The sequence below is a fragment of the Pleuronectes platessa genome, chromosome 6 (genome assembly GCF_947347685.1).
Source record: "Pleuronectes platessa chromosome 6, fPlePla1.1, whole genome shotgun sequence".
Lineage (NCBI taxonomy): Eukaryota > Metazoa > Chordata > Actinopteri > Pleuronectiformes > Pleuronectidae > Pleuronectes > Pleuronectes platessa.
Window position 1 is genome coordinate 20,378,859 of NC_070631.1, and position 21,963 is coordinate 20,400,821.

Here is a 21,963-nt window from a genome sequence, read left to right on the forward strand (position 1 = left end):
CACAAGCCCTTGATTTGGTTCAGATGATCTTCCTCCATTAGTAACTGACAGACGGTAGTTTACTCTCATGGCCTCAGTAAATTAAGTCAAATAATCAGTAGAATTAAACAGTGGAGTTGAAATGTGCTTTAATTTTGTGTGAGAAAATGAGGAACTATAGGTTCCTCAAACCCATCACTAGTATCAGTACACAGGTGGCTGATAGGCTAGAGCTTAAGGACACTGTGTCCAGTCCACCTTTATCAGGCCTACATGTTCCACAGACACCCACTCCCTTTTATGTCATCTTATTTTCAAGTAAAGACACAAAAATGCATAAAAGTATCCCCAAAATCCACCCATTCATCCATCCATCCATTATCTGTTCCACTTATCCATGTAGGATCGCAGGGGGTTGGGGGGGCTGGAGCCCATCCCAGGTGACATTGCGGCGAGGCACTGAGGCTGGGAACACTCTGTTCATTTAGCCCTGCACACAGGAGCCATAGTGGTGACACTAAAGTGAAAGTGAGGAATCTTTTTTTAGTGTTGCAGATATAAACCCATGTATTGTAGGACTGTTAAAAACAAATAGACTATAGTAAGCATCAGGGGATGCACATTTTCTTAATGATTGTGTCATAAATACATTATCACTGAATGGTAAAGTTGTTGAAATAATCATCAGTAAGTCCAGTAAGTCACCTCCATACATTTGCACAGTCCTAAATCTATGTATGCTTGAGAATTTAATTTTCATTTGTCCTAATGTTTTATAATTGTAATCATTGATCTCTCTTTACATATCAAACCTGAATGATACACCTGCAATTTGGGACCAGAGGCTTTGTCCTGTCAGGTTACTGTGACCTAGTTTTCAAGTGTTTAATTATATTATATTTAGGGCCTTTTACATCAAAATTATCTCCAGACTGCAGGAAGGTGAAAAAAGGCACTAGATATAAGAAGCAATATTTCAGATACAAGGTTGCAAACACATCCGACTATATCAGAGGAATCATTCAATGAATCCTCAAGGGATTTATTATATTATATAAGTATTATGTGGTTCCCAGAGGTCTAATCTCAGTAAGCACTTTAATCTCCCAGTCTGATTCAACACAGGACATTTAAATTATAACAAGAAATGTATCCTTCATTTTGCCATAATCTGCAGCCTTTTATTTTTCTCCTCATTATAAATAGGTCTAACCTCTTTTACGTGCTGCGGGGAGAGCAGCTGCAGCAGTGCACCTGCCCTGGTTTCTGCTGCCTCCCCCCGGGGAGCAGAGACAGGCCTGAAGTCAGTGAGTGTGGATTCAAACCAGCAGCTCCACCTCCCACCGGACGCTCCGCTGCAGGTTCATTTTACATGAAGATACCGGGCTATGTTGCAATGCACTTAATGGGATAGTGTCCTCTGTCACTCAAACACAAACTCTTTATTTTTCTGTGTATTCATTTCATCCTCTTGTACGTCTCCATCGCTCCCTCTGCTCCCTCTGTATTCATCTAGTTGATTTACTGTATGTCTGGGGTCTTTGATTCCCTGGCAGTGACTCTGCACTGCCTTTTTCTCTGCAACAAAACTGGCCCACCCTCCTAAATCACACACATACAAACACACTCCTACTATTTATTTATTCAGTCTCCCATGGTGATATTCCAGTATCACAGGATTTCAATGTGTTGTACAGCAGAGCCCATACATCTCCCCCCAGCTCCTCTTCTGGAGAGTAAAAAGTTCATTGTGCCAGTGCAGCTCTGATCAACCGGAAATCGTCTTTTCCCAGTTTGAATCAGATAGGGCTCCTCAATCTGGCATGCTCTACAAAAGATTTTGCATAACGCACAGATTCTTCATTGTTTCTGAACCAGCTGAGAGATTTTCTGCTGCGTGTGGTTTGACTGATATCAGTCCAAGGAAATAAACCTGTGATGGTGAAGGGAATTATAGATGCACTGCTGCAAGGACCCAACAGCTGGAAGAGTAACAAAAAGGGATGAAAACTATGGGTTGGTGTGAATTATAAAATGTTTACTCTGCACTGGCAATATGACAAGAGGACCAGCGATTCCTTCTTTAACACACAATTCAAATAAGTCTGTCATTAACTGGTGTGCAATGTGATTTTTAATGGTTTCCACCTCTTCCTTGGTAGATTCAGGGACTAAGGATCAGACAGTGTCATACATTCGATCGGTCTATCTACCTATCCATCTATTCATCCATTCATCCATCCATCCATCCATCCATCTATCTATCTATCTATCTATCTATCTATCTATCTATCTATCTATCTATCTATCTGTCTGTCTGTCTGTCTGTCTGTCTGTCTGTCTGTCTGTCTGTCTGTCTGTCTGTCTGTCTGTCTGTCTGTCTGTCTGTCTGTCTGTCTGTCTGTCTGTCTGTCTGTCTATCTATCTATCTATCTATCTATCTATCTATCTATCTATCTATCTTTTGGTTTCACGCTCAGGCCTCGCCCCCTGCTTTCCGTCTCCATGGAAACAGTAACAAGCGGATGAAGTTGCGGCTCGATGAAGAAGACGGTTTGTTCAGATAGTTGAAGCAGAGCAGTGAGTCCTCGTCAGCGGCAGGTACCACACGTACCACAGCTACCACAGGTACCAGTGTTGTTAAATGAAGGTGTTGGTTTTAAACGGGACACACTTTACACTCAGCATTAGTGTTTACTCGCTGTCCGAACCCAGCTAGCGACTTTTCTGTAGCGAACTGAAACTACACGCCAGATTCTGTTCAGAAATCTGGTCATTGTACATTGTCTTACTAATATTTACTTACGTGCACACTTAAAAATGTGATTGAACATATAATGCGATTCAGTTAGACCCCAGCTTTAAATCGGCATATATTTAATAGATCAATTTAAATTAGAAATTATGATATCAACTTTTTAAACACTGCAGTTGCCGACAGTAATTGAACGGACATGGGCAGATATTGTGAGTTATTGAAGAGGTTTCTCGGGACACTGAGCCGGTTTCCCTCATTGCCGTTAGGCTGGCCTGTTCTTTAAATAGGTGAAGTGGACGGTGCAGACCCGGAAGGTCCATGTGACGTGGTGTCAGTCAGTGGTGGACTGTTGATCATGAGCAACTGAGCGCTGATCATCACGTGGAGAGAGACAGCAAGCTCGTAGGGGCACTTCCGGTGACTAAACCTGCGACTGATTTGTAAAGGCAGCTGTCAGGTGCATCAGCTGTTTGGAGGCGGTCACCACTGTTTGAGACTTACTCCCTGAGATTTATACGTAGTTTATGAATGTTATCCGCATGTTACTGTTTTGAGCACCAAGAATAATTGATCTATATTCCCCCACTTTAGATTTCTGATTTCTTTGTCATATTTGTACAGATTCCGCCTAAATTCTGTTTATTCTTTGCCTATGTTTTGTGTCATCGAACTCAAACTTGAAATCACACTGCTTCCTGGCTGTATTAGGGCACCAGCAGCAGCAGCTCACACCTTTGTTTGGAGGCATCTTAGTGTCTGTTGCCCCACACCGTTTGGAGGCATCTTAGTGTCTGTCGCCCCACACCGTTTGGAGGCATCTTAGTGTCTGTTGCCCCACACCGTTTGGAGGCATCTTAGTGTCTGTCGCCCCACACCGTTTGGAGGCATCTTAGTGTCTGTTGCCCCACACCGTTTGGAGGCATCTTAGTGTCTGTTGCCCCACACCGTTTGGAGGCATCTTAGTGTCTGTTGCCACACTGTCTGAGAGCAACTACTGCTGTTTGTGACGTATTCAGGGAGATTTGGGTTAGTTTGTGTACGTTTAATCTATAGTGTTTCATATCACAAATACTAAGTCACTTATACTTTTCGATCCACAGCAGAGTCTCGGGGCAAATCATGTCAAGACTGCCAAGGTGATGTAACCAGTTTCTGGCGCCAACTGCAGTATACCAACAAAGACAGCTGCCCCTGTTTAAATGCCTTTACACATCAGTGGCAGTTTCTGTTGACACCGAAAGGGCCTTACGAGCTACAACTGCCACGATTTGAGCTCTCCCTTATTGCACACGATGTCAGGTGAGTGACAGCACCTGTTGTAGCCCGATGCTTGTGGAGACACATTCTTCCCTGTATTTCACTATTATTGATATCCATATGTGCTCAGAGAGTGGGATATCCTTATTTAATGTCGGTATATATTTCAGATAAAGGTTCACACCAGGAGCCGCCTCTTCCTCCTGATTTGGATTGGCTAGAACAGTTGTCTGAGTAAGTATTTATTTGATTTTCTGGGAATCATTATTCTTTTCGACAATAACATGTACATGTTTATTTATCAACCATGTCATCTCCTTGTTTGTAGCCACCAAAGAACATGAATTCATTGTAACTCATGGTGATCTAACAATGATATTTAAATACAAAATATTCAATTTATATTTTCTACATGGCAAGATCCCAGTAAACACTTTCAGGAGTAATTGTAGGATGGTTTTATCTATGTGCAAAATGAAAAGTTGGACTTTAATATGAAGCCTTTCCTAAATAACATTGTGCATCTGTCCAAAGAGAGGACGATGGTGACCTTGTGGCTGTGGCTGATTATGGTCAGAAGAGGAGTAATGACGAGACAGCACGGATGTTCAAGCTGAGGCGAAACCTGGACCAGCTGGACTCTCTACACCGACAGAAGGAGCACGGCGTGCTGAAAACCAGGTCCGGACCTGGCACACAACAGACTTCTAAAGCCACAGTAGCTCCTAAACATAGATGGACTGACACTTGTACTTGTAATGGAAAACTATGCATTTGTTTAGTTGTAAGACTGCCAAAGAAACACACATCACAGGTTGTTGCATTGCCAGGAAAAACATGCATTTCTCCCTATCTTTTCAGTTTCTGGAAATATCTTGTTCTTTCAGTGATATTCCAGTGACCCAGGTTTTACCTCTCTTGCCGTCTTTACAGGGCCAATCATTTCTGTACCAATTGATTCAGCAATTTGCTGGAAATCATTACAGCAGAAGAGAGAACATTTCCAATATTGTCCTCTCTCCCCAATTTTCTTCCCTCTTTTTATTTGTCTGCACGTCGAGCCATTAAGCAGCCGATGAACTGTGATGCAGTCCCCGACAAAAATGACTGTCATTTTCCTTTTAGTGCAAAGCATCAGAGGTCATTTCGGAATGTACTGTGCTCTGATCAAACATGAGTTTAATGGAACCTAAGCACACCTGGCTTTTAACTAGTCGGCAGCTTTTAGTGTGTCATGATTTTCTTTGACAGTTTTCCCTCCAGTCACAGATTGTTGTGTTTCACACAATTAGACCGCAAAAAGAACACTGGGCAATTCAAAGCTGTTGATGTGTGTGTGTGTGTGTGTGTGTATGTGTGTGTGTGTGTGTGTGTGTGTGTGTGTGTGTGTGTGTGTGTGTGTGTGTGTGTGTGTGTATGTGTGTGTGTCCACTCTCTGCTTTTACCAAATCTTCATTAGATCGCTTAAGCCGACATAATTTGTCTCAGTTTGTTGCAATGGCTACAAGGAAATCAATTAGCCTTATGCTCTGAACACTTTAACAGCCTCGTAAATGTTCCTTATGATTCACTTTGATCTGGTGTGTTTCTCTGTGTCAACACTTAGACTTTTTTCTTTTACCTTATGTTTGTTTTCCAGAGAAGAGCTGAAACTCTGTAGTGAGACTGTTAAAAGTTTGGAGAAGCAGAGGGACACTTTGGAGGAACAGATAGACCAACAGAAAGCAGCAGACAACAGGTGAGTTTAAAATAGGCAAAACATGGACCGGCCTCTATTATATATCCATGCAGGGTATGAAATGTTTCTGCCCTCCACTCCACTTTTTTTTATTCTGTAGTGTGGCAGTGTTTCGTTTACGAACCCAGCACAAGCATTTGTGTCAGAAGCTGCAGAGTGAAGAGGAGGTGGAAGGCCGCATCGACACTGAGCTGAAGCAGCTAAAGTGAGTAAGAGAGGAACATGGTTTCACTGCAAGGTCTTATTATGATGGGCATTAGTATTTAAAAAAAGTAGACCCCTCATTTATCTATTTAATAGGACCATTACATAAACACATGGACACAGAAAACAAACATGTAAAGTTATCTGGCAAAAAGTTGTAATCCACATGAGTTTTGAGCTGTTGTTGAGTTTGATAATTTCTCAAAACACATGCCTACTTCTCTTCTGACTGATCAAATACATATACACCACTGGTCAGAAATTTTTACTTGCTCTTCTGTCTACACTTTATCTCATCCTGTGTCCTGGCTTTTCAGACGGGAGCTGAATGAGTTGGAGGTGGAGCTCAGCAGATTCTCCTCACTCCGGCAGGAGTTGCAAGAGGAGGAGCGGCTCTTCCAGGACCTTAAGGTCCAGAAAGCCGCAACAAGGCTGCGGCAGGAAAGAGATGCAACCCGGAACATTCAGCTCAAGATTCAGCAGCTCAAGGAGTAGGGAAAAAAAACAAAAACCTTCTTCATATACACACATCTTTTTTTTTTGTGTATAGTTTTTATACTGTTTAGACAACTGGTAATATAAACAAGTAGGTAAAATACCTATGATTAGGGGAACCACTTATAATGCACCTGTTAAGTGATAACATATTTTTATTTGGGCAACGAAATGAGATGAATACACACATAAATGAGATGAATACACACATAAATGATCACTTCCATTAAATTATTCAATGCGAGTTTTCTAAGAAGGGTCATCAGCCTGTATCCGTCTGTTTAGTGTATTAGCTGTATAATATTTATGAAAAACCTTGGATAGACTGACGTGTCTGTGTTTGTGTTCTGGTAGCAAACAGGTCACCATGAAGAAGAAAGAGGAGCATGAATGTCTGAAGGAAACTGAAGAGCACCAGGCGAACCGCAGGATAACAGACAAGTACTTGAAAGAGACCAGAAAAAGGTAAACAGCTCGTAAGCCAATAAGCAGGACTTAGACCAGAACAAGAGAATTAGGAATCCCACAGCACCCATTGGAGATGAGAAAGTGAATTGGACTATGCAGGGATTCATTTTTCACTGTATTTCACAAACATCCCTATATCTGTGGTAGGAAAGAGACAACCTTCAATATACATGAGGTTTTGCCCTTTTGAAGGAAACGTTCTACAAATCTAAAAAACTGCACAAAAATGTACGCACTCTAAATCTTAAAGGATAAGAGGTCCAAATATCGATTTCTTTTTCTTATTGCCGGAAATCCATGAAAGGCAAAAATACAACAAATAATTTTACCCCACAAACAAGTTGTTGTGTGTGCCTGAGCTCCATTGTTTGCTATCCAAATGGACATGAGTGAGCTATACTGGTGCACTGACTGATGTGATCCTTATCGTGAACACTGTAGTTTATTCTAATACATTTTGTGTTAATCTGCCCCCTTGCAGCACGTGTAATTTTCAATAGCCAATGCTTTGGGTTGATTATCCCTCCTAGACCATGGCAACCTGCCCACAAGCAAAAGAGAATAATTGTTTGTTTATATACTAGGACACTATCTTTGTTCAACAATATATCCGTGCTCAAATAAGTAAAAGAAGCCATTACCTAGTAACAGCCCAAACTTTCAGCCAATTACAGGAAGACATATATCCAGTTTTAACAGTAATCTTTTATGGTTTAAAAAGATTGTTTTGTATTCCCTTGTTATATTTACCATGTAACAGCTCTGTGGGTCTCTGTGAGTTGATTTAATTAATCTTTGTATTATTCAGGTTCTGGAATTTTTGGTTTCAATTCGAAATAGCAGATTTTGTATATTTGACCATTCACATGCTTCGTGATTGTCCCGTTTCGTCCAGGCTGCATCGGCAGGAGGTAGAGAAGGAGGAACAGAACAGACAGCTACAGGAGAAGAGGATACAAGTTGTTGAGTCACTGAAATCCAACATAGCAGCCACACATGTAAGAAAAGCAGCTGCCCATATTGATTCGGCTGTTTTGGTAATGCTGATACACAGGCTGTTGTTCCATGTATTATTAACTTTTTCTGTAGCTTCAATATGAATAGGGCAATATAAGATCATTTCTAAGCGCCTACATGGATAAACTTTGAAGCACAGTATTTATACAGTGATACATTATTTACATAAAAAGCTTTAAAGATGCAGTGATACAATTTAACCTCATGTGATTTATACTAAGACACCAAATAAGCAGAATAAGTCCATCATGACTGCAAAACAACATACACACGTATGTATAAAATGTATTAAAGTATAGGATATCCATAGTAGAGTTAGTACAAGTATTATAAGTAGTACTTAGTAAACATATTAAATGTTATAAAACCTTTTTAATTGCCCACTTACTTTTTCCAACAACAGTGTGAATGTTGAATGTTTTTGTAAAAAAAAAATCACAATTGATCAATAACCAATGGATGGAGAAACCCAGGTAATTTTAATGGCTCGCATGCCTCTTCTTGCCACTGTGTAGTTTTTATATAGCACTTACCAATTTTAAGTGCAAAGTGCATTCCAAGTGAATACGTTTGTATTCGTGTTTCAATGGGTAGATTCAGTTCTGGACTGTGTATGCTATCATCGACAGTACTCCTGTGCATGTTATTGTGATCCTGCAGTGCTGTCATCATCTACTTAATGTTGTATTTTCCAAACATTCGAAAGGTATATTTCATGATTTAGGACAATACATTTTCGTAACATCCTTCTCTTCTCGTTCCGATGATCAGTTTAGTGCATATGGAAATCTGATATGTTTTCATTACTCTGCTGTTGTTTCTTTAGGAGAGCTTACGGATCAAACAAAACAGAGCTAAAGCAAATGCCCAGGAGAGAGAACAACGAGAAAAACTATTGAGAGAATCCCTGGACGTCCAAGGCATTAACAGTCTCAGGCATATGCACCAACAGAAACAACTAGAGACGATAAAACAACAACAAGAGTGCGTAATCTTCCCTCCTCTCCTCTCCTCTCCTCTCCTCTCCTCTCCTCTCCTCTCCCACATGCATGTCCTCCACTCCCACTCCATGCAGCAGTGTGTGGGTGTTTTCTCTTGCTTTGCGCTGTGGAATATATGACCCCATTTCAGTAAAATGCAGTGTTGTTGATTTGCTCTTCTCAGGGAATTCGAAGAGAAACAGAAGTCAAAGAAGGTGATCGTAGAAAAAAACCTCCAGAGGGAACAGCTGGTGAAGAGCAGAACGAGGCAGCAGGCGAAACTGCCTAATATCTCAGGCACTGACAAGTTGTCATCTCTGGGGAGGGTAGGAGACAGTCTCCTGCACTACCTGGAATCCAGACCCCCATCGGCCAGAGAGGAGCGAGCCACAGCTGTGAGTGGTTCTTTACATCTGTGATGCCATTTCATCTGGGAAGCCCAGAGAGATATTGAGTGCATTCTGAACAATTATGACCAGACATCTTTGTGCATTTGTCCAGCAGTTGAGAGACACATGTGGCCTCAGCAGCTCAGATGATGAGGAGCCAGAGGAAACCATGCGCCAGGAAGAGGACCAACTGAGTCTCGCTGACAGCTTGGCTCAGCCTGAGTGTTCTGGGCTGTGGGACGAGAAGTACAAGGTGCAATAAAAGAACAGCCGCACACAAATCCCTGCAAGTTGCTAAAATTAAACACTCATAAATCTTGTCTCATTCACTGCAGGCATATCATTTCCTGTATGGCTGTGCTTATTGCATATTTTAGCAGGAACATTTCCTATCTGACATATAAATAATGCCATTGAAACACAATATGTGTATTAATTTGACATTTAGCAGGGTCTATGTGAATTTCAAAACTGGTTTCTGGTTCTCTTTTTAATCAGGTTGATTGGAAATGAGTGTGTAAGGTTGTATGAGTAGAAAAAACCCAGTTCCAGTTCTCTGTAGATGTGCTTTCGACTTATTATGTTTTTATGAACGTAACTTTCAGAGATTGCAGATTTGAGGCCAGTGAGGAATCATGTAAATGTTCCTGCCTTACTAGTGGGTGGTGGGGACATATGCATGCAGGGTGGATGGGATCTTGAGGGGTTGATCATCTACGTGGTCACGGTGAAGTTCATTGCTGGAAGGTGGAAAGTGAAAACATGACATCATGTCTCACAGAGGAAACACAAGTCTTTCCAAACCCCGGCCGGGTCATCAATCAGACCACAGTGCTGAGGGAATTGTGTTTGGACTGGTACTATTCATAGATATAATTTCTTCTGTTGTTCCAACAATGTTTGAATTAAGGCAAATTTACATTTCAAATACCCTGGCAACAACTGTAGTTATCAATTTAATTTTCTATATTTTAAGTCTTTAATCAAGTAAAAAAAAGTCAAATATTCCCTGACTCCAGCTCCTCGAATGATCAATGAAGAACATATTACAACTATCTTTATTAATCAGAAATTTCTAAACTTTAAGACACATATCAAAATGTTTTATTTCAATCTGGTAAAATTCTTAAAAACACACTGATCTTTTCTCTTTCTACAAACATGTTAAGAATCAATACACTCCGTGCCTGTAGGCAACAAGCACAGATATTTTCTAATTCAATAAGAGGAAAACTGTACACTAGAAAATTCCAATATATTCCCAGAAGTGTGGGGAGGGTAAACGTTTTCTGAGCATTAATCAGATCTACTGTTATTCTCAAACTATCCTATCAATCACATGCCTTGCTGAAGGGCTATTGAGGCCGGAGTGTCTGTAGCTCCCTGCCATTGTCTCCTCCAGCCCTTCTACACCCTTGAAATGTGAGGCGACAGACATCACTTCGGATTGTGCTGGTGGCCTTTGAGGCCTGAGCGCGAGCCGCGGTGGTACAGCTCAGAGCTCTGAGCGAGTGACAAGTCGAGTGGAAGTGATCTGGCCTCCAAACATACAGATCGTACTGATGCTCTCATCAAAAGGCTACTTCTCCACACAGTAATGGCCAGATGAGCACGACAACGTAGCAAAGCTAATAAGATGATTCATTCACTTCAAGTGCTCTACAGCACAGGAGGTAAAATGACAAAACCATAAAAAGTCAAATAAAAACACAGTTTCAAATGTAGATAACGACAGGTAGCACACTTTTCTTAAGTCGATGTAATCTTTGAAAACTGTTTCTACATTACATTCTTATTCTACATTGTCTCACAGCATAACATATGTGCTGTATATTCTTTCTCAGCTAGTTCCAACCAGGACTGGTATTTCTGAAGTAAGAAAATCTATCAATCGAACAGTTAGTCATTATATTTACTTATCAGCTAACATTTATTCATCTATCCTTCTAATATAGATAAGATAAGACATTGATAAAACTGATATGATATATTAGTTTTGGATACGTCATTGACTGTGACATTGGAAAAAAATAAAAGATACATCTGCATGTTAATAAAATGGTCTCCTACTTCTTATAATGGTGAACTACGACTCTTCGGTTTATTACATGATTTAATGTTGAATTATTTTTCATCTTACATTAATAACATTATGTAAATTTTAGATTAACTTTAAGTTATAGAATATTACACACAGTTCTTATTCACATAATAGCCTTGCTATTCAGAGGATCATGAGTATCCTTAATATTTTCTGGCATTTTAGTGCCGTGTTTATGTAAGAGCCATGAACTTTTCTGAAATTCGACAGTTTCATGATAAAGATTGTTAATGCCGTTGCTCCAACGTGTGGTTACAGAAACTCCTCAATGAGAAGACAACACTGGTGCAAACGGAAGTGAAGCAGGAAGAAGCTGCAATGACCAGTGGAAAGCTCAACGTGCCTGCGAAACCAGTTCATGGAAAAAAGTGGAAAGGGCCTTTATTCATCAGCAAACCAGAGGTCATCCTCTTCAAGGTATCACATTGATGGCTTTTTTTTAAAACATCACTTCTGACACAGACTTTAACAGAGGAATTATAATGCAATAGATGTAGGTGTTATGTGAAAGTTTTCCATTTAAATCTATGTTAACAGTCAAGTTTTGGTAATTTAGCTTTATTTGTTATACTGGCAACATGATGATTTAGAATATTTTTTATTGTCTTTTTTAGGACTTCGAAGTGGGGAAAATGTACAAAAATAAATTTGTTCTGACCAACACTAGCTACACCAAGAACCACTGCAAGCTTCTCGGGGTCTCGGCCCAGCTGAAGGATTTTATCACTATCAAGTAAGATTTTAACATTGACTGTGAGCAGTTTGCTATAAAACAGTCTTGTTGCCTTGGTGCAGTCTCTGTGGCCCTGTCACTTTTGAATTTCCAGTCTGTTATTACATTAATGCCCCACTGACAGTAAACTAATCTGATGATTACCTAGACTGGTTCAAATCGGAGTATAAGGCTGAACAGTATAAGGTCAATGTGAGAAAGTCAGGACATCGTTGAAAACTGTTGGGGAACGTCAATATGTTAATTGGCATATTGTTGCAACTCACTAATAAATGGTGTTTGCTCATCGACTCAGTTCGACATCACACAGACTTTGGTACTGGTCCAACTTATTTGAACATTTGTGTTCACACATACTCATAATATCAGCTAAAGTTCAGGTTTGCAGCGAATGTATGAAAGCAGCTTTTGTCTGTCCCATTGTGCACAGCCTCTGTCTCGGTTACAAACTGCCACTCCGGCACAGAATGAACTCAGAGAACACTGTGCCTCTTGCACGCAGGTCAACACTGGTGACTCTCAGATGGAAAGAAGCTTAAGATTGTCAAAAATGTGGCTAGAATTTGCCGCTAGCCACATCGGCTAGCGGCAAATTCGCTATTACCCGCCCCCCGCTAGCTGAAGGGGCCGGGTAATAGAAAGTCATTTTGAAAGGGTAATGACCAATAGTTGTTGTCCACTAACCTGAGGTCGGTGGTTTCGTTCCCAGGCTCCTCCAATCTGCATGGACAAGACCCTGCACACTAAATTGCTACAGCTAGCTGATGTGTGATAACAAATAGTGGAAAATAAATGCACTGTATGAATGTGTGCATGAATAGTATAAAGCGATCATTAAGACTATGAAAGCGCAACATAAATCCCAAACTTTGATTGCAGTTATTTCATCATAAACAAGCTATGTGTTGGTTTGAAATCGTTCCAACTCGACCGTTTGAAGAAGTGAAATGTCCCTATAAGGATTTATTTGATATAGACTTGGTGGGAACACAAAAAGATAAATTGCACAAATTATTGAACTGTCCTTTTTAAGTGTCAACCTCCAATCTGTTGAAGAAATATCAACCTGAATCCAGTTTCAAAGTTTGCTGTAGTGTTGTGAGTTAGGGCACAGACATTGTAGTTTACATTTACATTACATTGCTTTAAGAGTGGAAAGTAGGAAAAGGGGCTTCCAGTTAAAGTTGCCCTGTACTGGGTGATTTAATTATTATCAAGACAAGGAAAAGAGCAGGATTAGAAGGGGTCCCTACCACCTGCCACATCAGACTTGATCAATCATATTCCAAAAATACAGTGAGAAATTTGAAAGAAGCCAGAAACTCCAGTTTGTATGTCTCAGTCAGGTCAGTCACTGTGGGATAAACAAATATAACATCAAGCAACTCACTACTACAAATGAATCCTGCATTATTTTCTCGCATTGTTTATTGTACTGTTTGATTAGCTAGCTAAAGGTCATAAATATTTACAAAACACATTATTTTACTCGTGTGACAACACTTGAGCTTCACATGTTTACCTCAACAAATGTTAAAGCTCCCACGAAGCCACACGCTTCAATTATAACATGAAAACGTCCGCTTGTGTATCGACACTTAAGAATTGAATATAACCACTTATTGTCATTTTAAAAGACGATGGAATGGACGTGAAAGCAAAGCTTGTCCTCCCACATATGGAAGCCAGCTTAGATCACCACGCTCCCATCTCCTCTTCTGAGACTCGGCTCTGTGAGTCAGACCGAGTCTCTGCTGCATCTCCTTCACTATCAGCCTGCTAGCAGCCTACAGGCCGAGCGGAGATGCACTGGTCTCCAGGTCGCTCACTGTGCAGCACCTCCTCATCAGCTTCCCCATGACTTGACTTGGTTTCTTCATCTCTCTTCTTTCTGCCTGACTGAGGGAACCGTCTCCCAGGCTTCAGCAGGGGCAGTCGGAAAATACTGATGCTGTTCTTGAGCCTTTGTGCTAGACCACTTGTCTGAACATATCACCTTCTAGCAACTATTCGTAACTCACATGTAGCAAACACGCACTTCCGTACCAAACGGGTGAGTGCACACATACTGTATCATGCGCATTATACCCACTCTCTCTCTTGTATCTGCATTTCATGTCACTGAAACACAGCACAGTCAAGATTTAGTACACTGTATTTTATCTGGAGTTACACTGTTCTGAGACTCAATTTAAAATCGTGTTAATCCGATCAATCTGAAGATAAACAACTACAGGTGCCTCCTGCTTTTTCCATATTGATTAGTACAAGGTTGAAAAAATCTGATTTCATCATGAAAGTGATTTGGTTTCCTGCTGCACCTGTTTTCCCTCGACTCATTATTCACTGCCACAAATATGGAGGATAGGATATTTACAGTGCAGCTGTGTAACTTTTAGAATATAGTACAAGATGGTGAATATCCCGTGTACATTTGGAGGTTGTCTGTTAGTGGCCACCAGCGGATGTATGGGACATACCTTGAGTAGTGCACCTTAGCCTCATCAAGTATTTTGGCTTTGTAATCAATGATACAGGCCGAACTTTAGAGTACACTGAGGTAAATCTCAATGGCGACTGGCTCGTATGGCAGTACTATGAAAGCCATGTGGCCCGCTCAGTAGATCAGACATCAGTACCTCTCTGCCTCTTTAAACTTAACACTGTCCCATTTTAGAATGTAGGACAAGATTGTAGGGATTTTTCCTCCTGATCCAGAGCCATTGGCTGCAACGTGCTTCAATGTGTGATATTTATTTTATGGTCTGGCCAAGGGCTAATCCGTGGATCCCCCGTTTTTTTTAAAGCAACCTGATGGTGGATGTTGCAAGGAAAAGATGATACATTATAATAATGATAATAATAAAAAGATAATACAAAAAAGTTAAAAGCACAATCCATTTCACACAAATTAAAATTTCAATACCGAACTTATCTTTGTGCAGTGTAGTTCTGCTGGTAAATGGTCTGGTATGATCCGTGCTTCATATTGGCCAGTCCTGATCAGCCATCATGACACTATTAATCATTCTGTTAAATGGCTGTCTCTAAAAAATTTTGACATTTTAGTTTCTCATGACATTTCCTATGGGAATACTGTTGTAAATCTGAACTCAACAAATGGTTAGTGATTGCTTTTATGACTAATAATGTGGGGCAATATAACATCTATAGGGAAAAAAACAATCAACATGACAACAAGGAAAGTTGTTTACTATTTAAAGCTAGGGTTGGTAATCCTGGGGGAAAAAGCAAGAGGACACTGTTGTGGGGCACTACCCCCAAAACTGACTCACTAGCTTGACTAACGTCTCTGCTACAGCGATTTTTATTTATCAATGGCTACCGTAACGTGAAGAGGATTTCAACAAATTAAATGAAAAGTATTTTGGAAACAACTTACCAACTCTACCTTCAGTCTGAAGAAATCATGTCATATCAAAGATGGTGCAGGGTTTCTTTCTCATGCACAACTCGAGACCTGCATAGTAGCAGTGTGCTCTGTGCTGCCATCAGTGGCCAGAGTTTTATGTAAAGATGATTAAAGCCCCCTGTGGAAGCACCGAGTTCCCTGCAGCTGAGCCCCTTTGTATTGTCTTTAGAGAATCAGTGTAGGAGTTAGGAGGAACTACTGGCAGAAATGTAATATCATATTCATAATTATGTTTTCAATGCTGTTTAATCACCTGAAACTACAAATCACATTTCCATTAGCTTAGAATGAGCCTATCTACAGAGGTAACAGGTCCTCTTCTACTTATAAATAATAGAAAAGAAATAAAGATACAGTAAATTAAATATAATTGTTACACAGTATTACTGCAAACTGTAGACAATGTAACTGTAATTGCGACAGCATCACTGGCGAAGCGATGTAGGAATAATCTCATTGGGTGAGAGGATATATCAAAATGCAGAAGTTGTTTATGCTTTACACATGCTGACAGACTCCCCTGTTTCTGCCACTGCACCATCCACACACTCTCCTTTTACGACTCAGTGTCTGCCGTTTGTAAAACCTGCTGGTTATTCACACCTACAATATTGAGATCAGTCGTGACCAAAGCCTCCGTGGCTCACCCAGCTAAAAACAGTACACATCAAACCCAGCAGGAGAGAGATGCGTGAACCAGAAACACACAGGGCTTTTTCACACCCACCCATGGTTCCCTGTACGCCCCCTGAGTTTCTAAAAATGGTTTCCCATCCTGCTACCCCTCCCCAGCGTAGGCGCTTTTGTGCCAGAATGGGCTCTGCTGTGTCTTTTCACTACTGGGACAAAAACCACAACAGCCTAGGCTCGCCAGACTTGGTGAAAAGCCATATAGAAGCTGTGTTTTTAGTATCACTTCCTCACATTATATTGCTCGTGACAGGAAGATACCCCACTGTGGTCTGTATGCTCCTGAGATGAGCTGTGAGGTAAAGCCTGAGACTGTAGTAGAAATGGGGTTAGTCGATCTGAGTGGGCAATCAAATAAAAACAAATTTAAGTTGGTCCAAAAAGGAGCAAGGATAAGATGCAGTGTTTGCTTTTGCAACCTCTCTAATAGAATAGAATAGAACATAAAAACAATAAAGGGCAATTAGTCAAACAGGCACGTACACAAGATTGTATTTCGCACAAAATGAGGTCTTATCCTAGCCTATCTAGGCTATATCTATGACACTTGTGTTTAGAGATTAATTGAAATGGCCCGTTATTATTAAAAGCTAGACCAGTTCACATCCAAGCTCTTTCATGTTCACCCGATAACATTCAATTCAGTCATTGCTGTGTATGCAGTTTGCTTTACGGACTACTTACGCTTTTCAGCCGAACTTCCCGATGTCTTCCACCAGCGGCCCGTGAACCACGACGCAGTCTGTTGGGCGTCCCCTCCAGCCACACGGGGCTCCGAGCTCAGCCAGCTCAGTTGCTGTCATATGGTTTCAGTTCAGAAGTGATGGGGAAGTATACCCGTGCATTATAAAGTAGTGAAGTGGAACAGAGTCCGTGCTCTGGGTTACTGTCTCTGGAGTCATGTCTTGACTGGAGGTCTGTTGGGTCGCCACGCGCCGTCAGCTGCTGCTGTGCTCATCACTCTATCTGGTGTGGGCTGCCACCAGGTGTATAGAATTGTCCAGGATAAAGGGAGTTGACCCCACGTCCCGTGTGGAGTGTCAGTCTTAACCTACCACTTTGCTTCACACCTAACACCTAACACTAACCCTAACCCTAACCCAAACATGATCAATAAACAAACATCCAAATGGGTCAAAGTGAGTGGAGTAAAGGACTATTTTAATACATTTTAGTTGCCAGAGGGACTATCTGGAAACTTTCTTTTGTTTTTTGTGTTTGTTCACATCTTTTCAGTTAAGAGTTAATTAATGACAAAGCTGTTTAAGGGGCCTTCAAATACAAAAGGAACCTTCAAGTCTTTGAATGAAATTCATTTGGATGTTCATGCTACAGCGTACAGTTGTAAAGGTCTCCATGACCTCGGGACCCAACCTGAAGCAGATTAATGCAAAACCCACGTAATCCTGAAATCCACACATGTTTTCAAATAAGAGCCCCGCTATGCAGAAAGAACGTGGACATTGGCAGAAGCTTGATTTATCGCCTGTTAATGAGCAGGCCGACGATAGTAGGAGCATGTGCCAGTTTTCCTGCACTAGATATTTCATGACCATAGTTGGTACCTGTGCCATGAAGCGAGATAAAAAGAAAACACAACACGCATCTGCTTTTGAAATTGCATGTCCTCTCTTTTTTTTGGGAGAAAATAATTATAAACCCAAAGAGAAAAATAAGTATATTTCCTATTTCCAGGTTTTCTTTATTTTGTGGTTTCCGTCACCATGAGTTAATGGAGACACTGATTAGCAGGCGCTCCATAGCTAACATTCCAGAGTTTAGTATTTCACAAATTCGAATTTTGACGTGATGATGGCTCTTCAGGATTAGTCAGGGAATGTCCAAGGTAATTACATTTTATCCTGTGGGGAAAACTAATGTCTGCACCAAATGTTACTGTAATCTATTTAACAGTTGCCAAGACATTTCATGCAAAACCCTAAATGACAAATGTTCATGAACAAAAATCCATTGTTGAGAGTAAGCAATGACAATTGTTATGATCCCACAAACGGAAATATGTCTCTGGACTTGACAACGCACTCGAGCTTCTACATTCTACATTGCATGCTCTCCTATTTTCAGTCTGTAAGCCTCCTCCAATTCCATCTTGCTTGAACCATCTTCGGAGTTTGACTTTGTGACTGTGAAATAGAAAAACAGCCATACAAGTAGTATGATCCTGCTGCAATCAGACAGCTACAGACAACTGGTAAAGGCATTTTCATTTTCTTGAGAGCTTAAAATCTGTCAAAGTAAAATGTGTTTCTGTGTCTGATACCAGAAAACCATGGTGCACTTAACTGAGCTTATTTTATTCATCATCTCTGGTAGTCTGTCAAATGCTCTACCAGTCAAAACTGCCGAAAGCCCTCATCCGTTGGTTTGTTGGTTTTTACTCAAAACAAACTAAATTCCATTAGACCTGGTGGAAGGATGCGATATGCTGTAGGGAAGAACCCATTCAATGTTTTTGTGGATGTAAGATATTTTTTCAGCTTTCTTATAAATTAAGAGACATTCCAACATTTTCATGGACCTTGATAAAAACAGATCAGGCACATTTAGCTGCCTGATATCTATGAGTGTCCTTATTTGGTTTCATTGTGGTTTTTGGTGAATTCGATATGAACAATCTCACCTGCCCGACCATCCGAACCAAAGATTTGAATCAAATGAAGCTGCCGTTATTAACGTCTTAGACTTGGCTTGCAAATGGTTCTTTAAACTGCAAAAAGAAATCTACATTTTGCTGTAGCCATCATTTGTTAACAGAACAAGTTTTCACTTTTGTGAAATAACTACAACAGAGAGATAATACAAGTAATGTTCGCACTGATTGTCAGAGTGGTGATGGTTGCCTGTACATTGCTCTCGGGAATTTGAGGGTGTTTAAGCAGAGTTGAACTGAGTAACAAACCTAAGATGCTTATTGATTTACTTTAGGAGAAGGCAATGGGGAGCATCCAGAATGCATAACAGAACACACGGCACAGTCACTGCTGCAGTGTACTGCATTGGATATGATGTACAGAATGGCCTAATTTGCAGCTTTTTATCTAGGGCTGCTGTCGCAGGCCTTTTCAAACACTGCCTCACTCAGCGTTTAATCCCAAGTGAACTGTTCTATTTTCTTCAAGACATTTTAGACCACCTGTCTAGTCGCTGGGAAAGACGAATGACACCAATAAGGAAGGGAATTAGACAAAAGTACAATTAAAAGCACAACATGACATTTATAATTATCAACAGATTTATTCAAACACTTTCATACGCTTCCAGGTCACAGTGGTGAACTGGATGGCAGCTTCAGCCAGACTGCTCCAGATTCTTTACCCAACAGCTGGACCAACTTCAAACTACTGGCTTAAGTCAAACCCAATGCACCTTCCCCCACTTGTGCTGAGAACAGTACAGATTGTTTATTAAGTTGCACTGGGAAGAGTATACACAGATTTATTTTGGTGCAGTTTTACTGTGTGTCAGAGAAAGTGTGTGAAAATACTGAAAAATTTATGAGGAATCTGATGAAATGATCTTTTGAGTTCATCATGGTTATTCAAACCATGTTTCAGAAAGGGCTAAGGCTAATCTTTTTTGGCTAATTTTATCTTGTTGGACTAATGAACATCTTTTCATTTATCATCTATGTCATGTAAATTAAGTACGTAAGTATGTTTTTTTTTGTATTTTTTGCCTTAACAGCTCTTAACTGCTGAAACCAAGACTTCATTTCCACTTTACACAGCTGAGTCATGTCTCAGCTTCATTATTTGGAAATGGAAACCTGTGAAATGAGAAAATTACATTAATTGACCACTCAAACCGATTTCAGTCCAAATTGCATTCACCCATTCACGGACACATTCATACAGTAACATACACTTATTAACAACATCATTAGTTAAAAGAAGAAGCTATATTTGTATAGCGTGGCTCTTAACAATACTCATTGGCACAGAAAGCAGATAAAGGCAAATAACTGATGGATGGATGATTTTAGAGTTGTCTGTTTAGAGTTGTTATTCAAAAAAAATTTTGTTCAAGAAAACACAATTGCAGCATGGGGGCTGTACACAAGTTGGAACTCTATATTACAACGTATCAAACTGCAGCTCTTTTGCATCTTTTTCTAGTTTTTCAGAGCAGGGTGAAATAGTTTACATCTCTGTAAACAGTGTCAGCTTCAGGCCTCTTGGGGAGAGGTTTCCAATGTTAGTATTTTACTGACATTGGAAAGCCTGCGTTACTATGGAGACACACTGTCAATTTTCGCATTTTTTTTTTTTCTTTTAATTTTTGCATCCGACTTTAGCTCGTCAGCCAGAGAGAGAAAACCATGTTATCCCAGTCTTCTTCTTCACTGAGTTAAAGAAGCAGGAAAAAACGTGCCACCCTCAAACCAAACATTGTCAGCCCTACCCACAAGATATCTCATTATCTAAGCTCCAAGCTGCTGCATGATTCCACTGTGATTTAATCATTTCCTTCCCCGTAAAAAAAATGATAAAATACTGTAGCTAATAAAAAACTAGTTCCTGCTGACTGCCCCTGGCTGCATGTCTTTTTGTTTATGTATTGAATTTGTTGAATCCTCCCTGCTTCTCTGGCTGGCTGCCTGCCATATTCATATTTATCGACCCTCTTCTTGTGTCTGTGGAAGAGCTGCAAGTTGTCAAGCTCCTCGGGGTAGCATCAAGAGAGGAATCAACATGTGCTGTGAGATACATGTGTTGCTTTGAAATGCAGCTCACAGTCCTCATGTTTCTCTTTTTCTCATCTGGAAATAAACTGTAGGATTCTGGTTGGATATGCAGTGCGATATAATAAGACCAGGGCTGTGAAATATCACCAGACCATTCTATTACACACTGCATTGTTTTCATGTGGAACAACTGCTCTTTGTTTTCTTTGTTTTCTGTGCCTGAGCATCAAGTTGACGTTTGACCTTTTATCTACTCTGCTCTCTGGAGATTCATCACACTAAAGCATTTCAATCTTTTTTTGAACACAGCGTATTTCCTGCTGCAGAGACATTCACAGTCTTCAAAGTGAAAGTACTGTGTTTATTTTATTGTTGCATCCTTCATTTTGAGAGCTTTTATTTTGAAAAGTTGTGAAGTTGGGTCCGAAGATTGTGTCAGGTGCTTAACTAACCTTTGAAAACATGCAATGTATAAAAAAATAACAGCGGTTAAGTTAATCATTGAAACCTGGATAAAACCCACATACATGAACAGTAATGAAGCAAAATCCCTTCCATTTTATGGAAAACGTTGAAAATTAAATCTTCATTACAGTTAAACCAGGTGAAGACCATTTTGTTTTCTATCTTCACTCTGCACCGTCGGTTGTTCACAAAAAGCTCTGCACACAACATCAAGCACACAGTATAGAAAGTGACAGTTTATTGCAGAACTGTGACAGGACTTACTTGTGACAATCCTGAAGTATAGCTCTGGAGCATTAACACAGAACAAGAGAACAGCTCCTTTAAAACAAGCTGGTTTAGAACAGGCACTGCAGCAGTAATCATAACTCCCTGTGATTTGTGTTTCAGCTTCAAGCCTGCAGGTTCTCTGTCTGTCGGGATGTCCTGTGACATGCAGGCGGTTTTCCAACCTATGGTTAGTCACATGATCACCACAGTACACAACATGCTCAAATCTGTCATTTTTCCTTAAAGAATGTCCAATATGTATCTGTATATCAGCATTTTGT

General features: G+C 40.4%; 1 protein-coding gene across 1 annotated transcript in view; it reads left to right on the plus strand.

Moving 5' to 3' along the window:
- Positions 1 to 2,465: 2,465 nt before the first annotated feature.
- Positions 2,466 to 21,963, plus strand: part of cfap74 (cilia and flagella associated protein 74) — a 50,500-nt gene continuing 31,002 nt past the window's right edge. Inside the window, exons 1-15 of the mRNA XM_053425842.1 lie at positions 2,466 to 2,607; positions 3,838 to 4,036; positions 4,165 to 4,228; positions 4,529 to 4,675; positions 5,634 to 5,732; positions 5,833 to 5,937; positions 6,254 to 6,427; positions 6,786 to 6,896; positions 7,795 to 7,897; positions 8,743 to 8,900; positions 9,081 to 9,291; positions 9,398 to 9,538; positions 11,645 to 11,803; positions 12,001 to 12,119; positions 21,803 to 21,869. Coding sequence (XP_053281817.1) covers positions 4,030 to 4,036; positions 4,165 to 4,228; positions 4,529 to 4,675; positions 5,634 to 5,732; positions 5,833 to 5,937; positions 6,254 to 6,427; positions 6,786 to 6,896; positions 7,795 to 7,897; positions 8,743 to 8,900; positions 9,081 to 9,291; positions 9,398 to 9,538; positions 11,645 to 11,803; positions 12,001 to 12,119; positions 21,803 to 21,869 — 1,665 coding nt within the window. The 5' untranslated portion in view covers positions 2,466 to 2,607; positions 3,838 to 4,029. The remainder of the gene's footprint in view (positions 2,608 to 3,837; positions 4,037 to 4,164; positions 4,229 to 4,528; positions 4,676 to 5,633; positions 5,733 to 5,832; positions 5,938 to 6,253; positions 6,428 to 6,785; positions 6,897 to 7,794; positions 7,898 to 8,742; positions 8,901 to 9,080; positions 9,292 to 9,397; positions 9,539 to 11,644; positions 11,804 to 12,000; positions 12,120 to 21,802; positions 21,870 to 21,963) is intronic.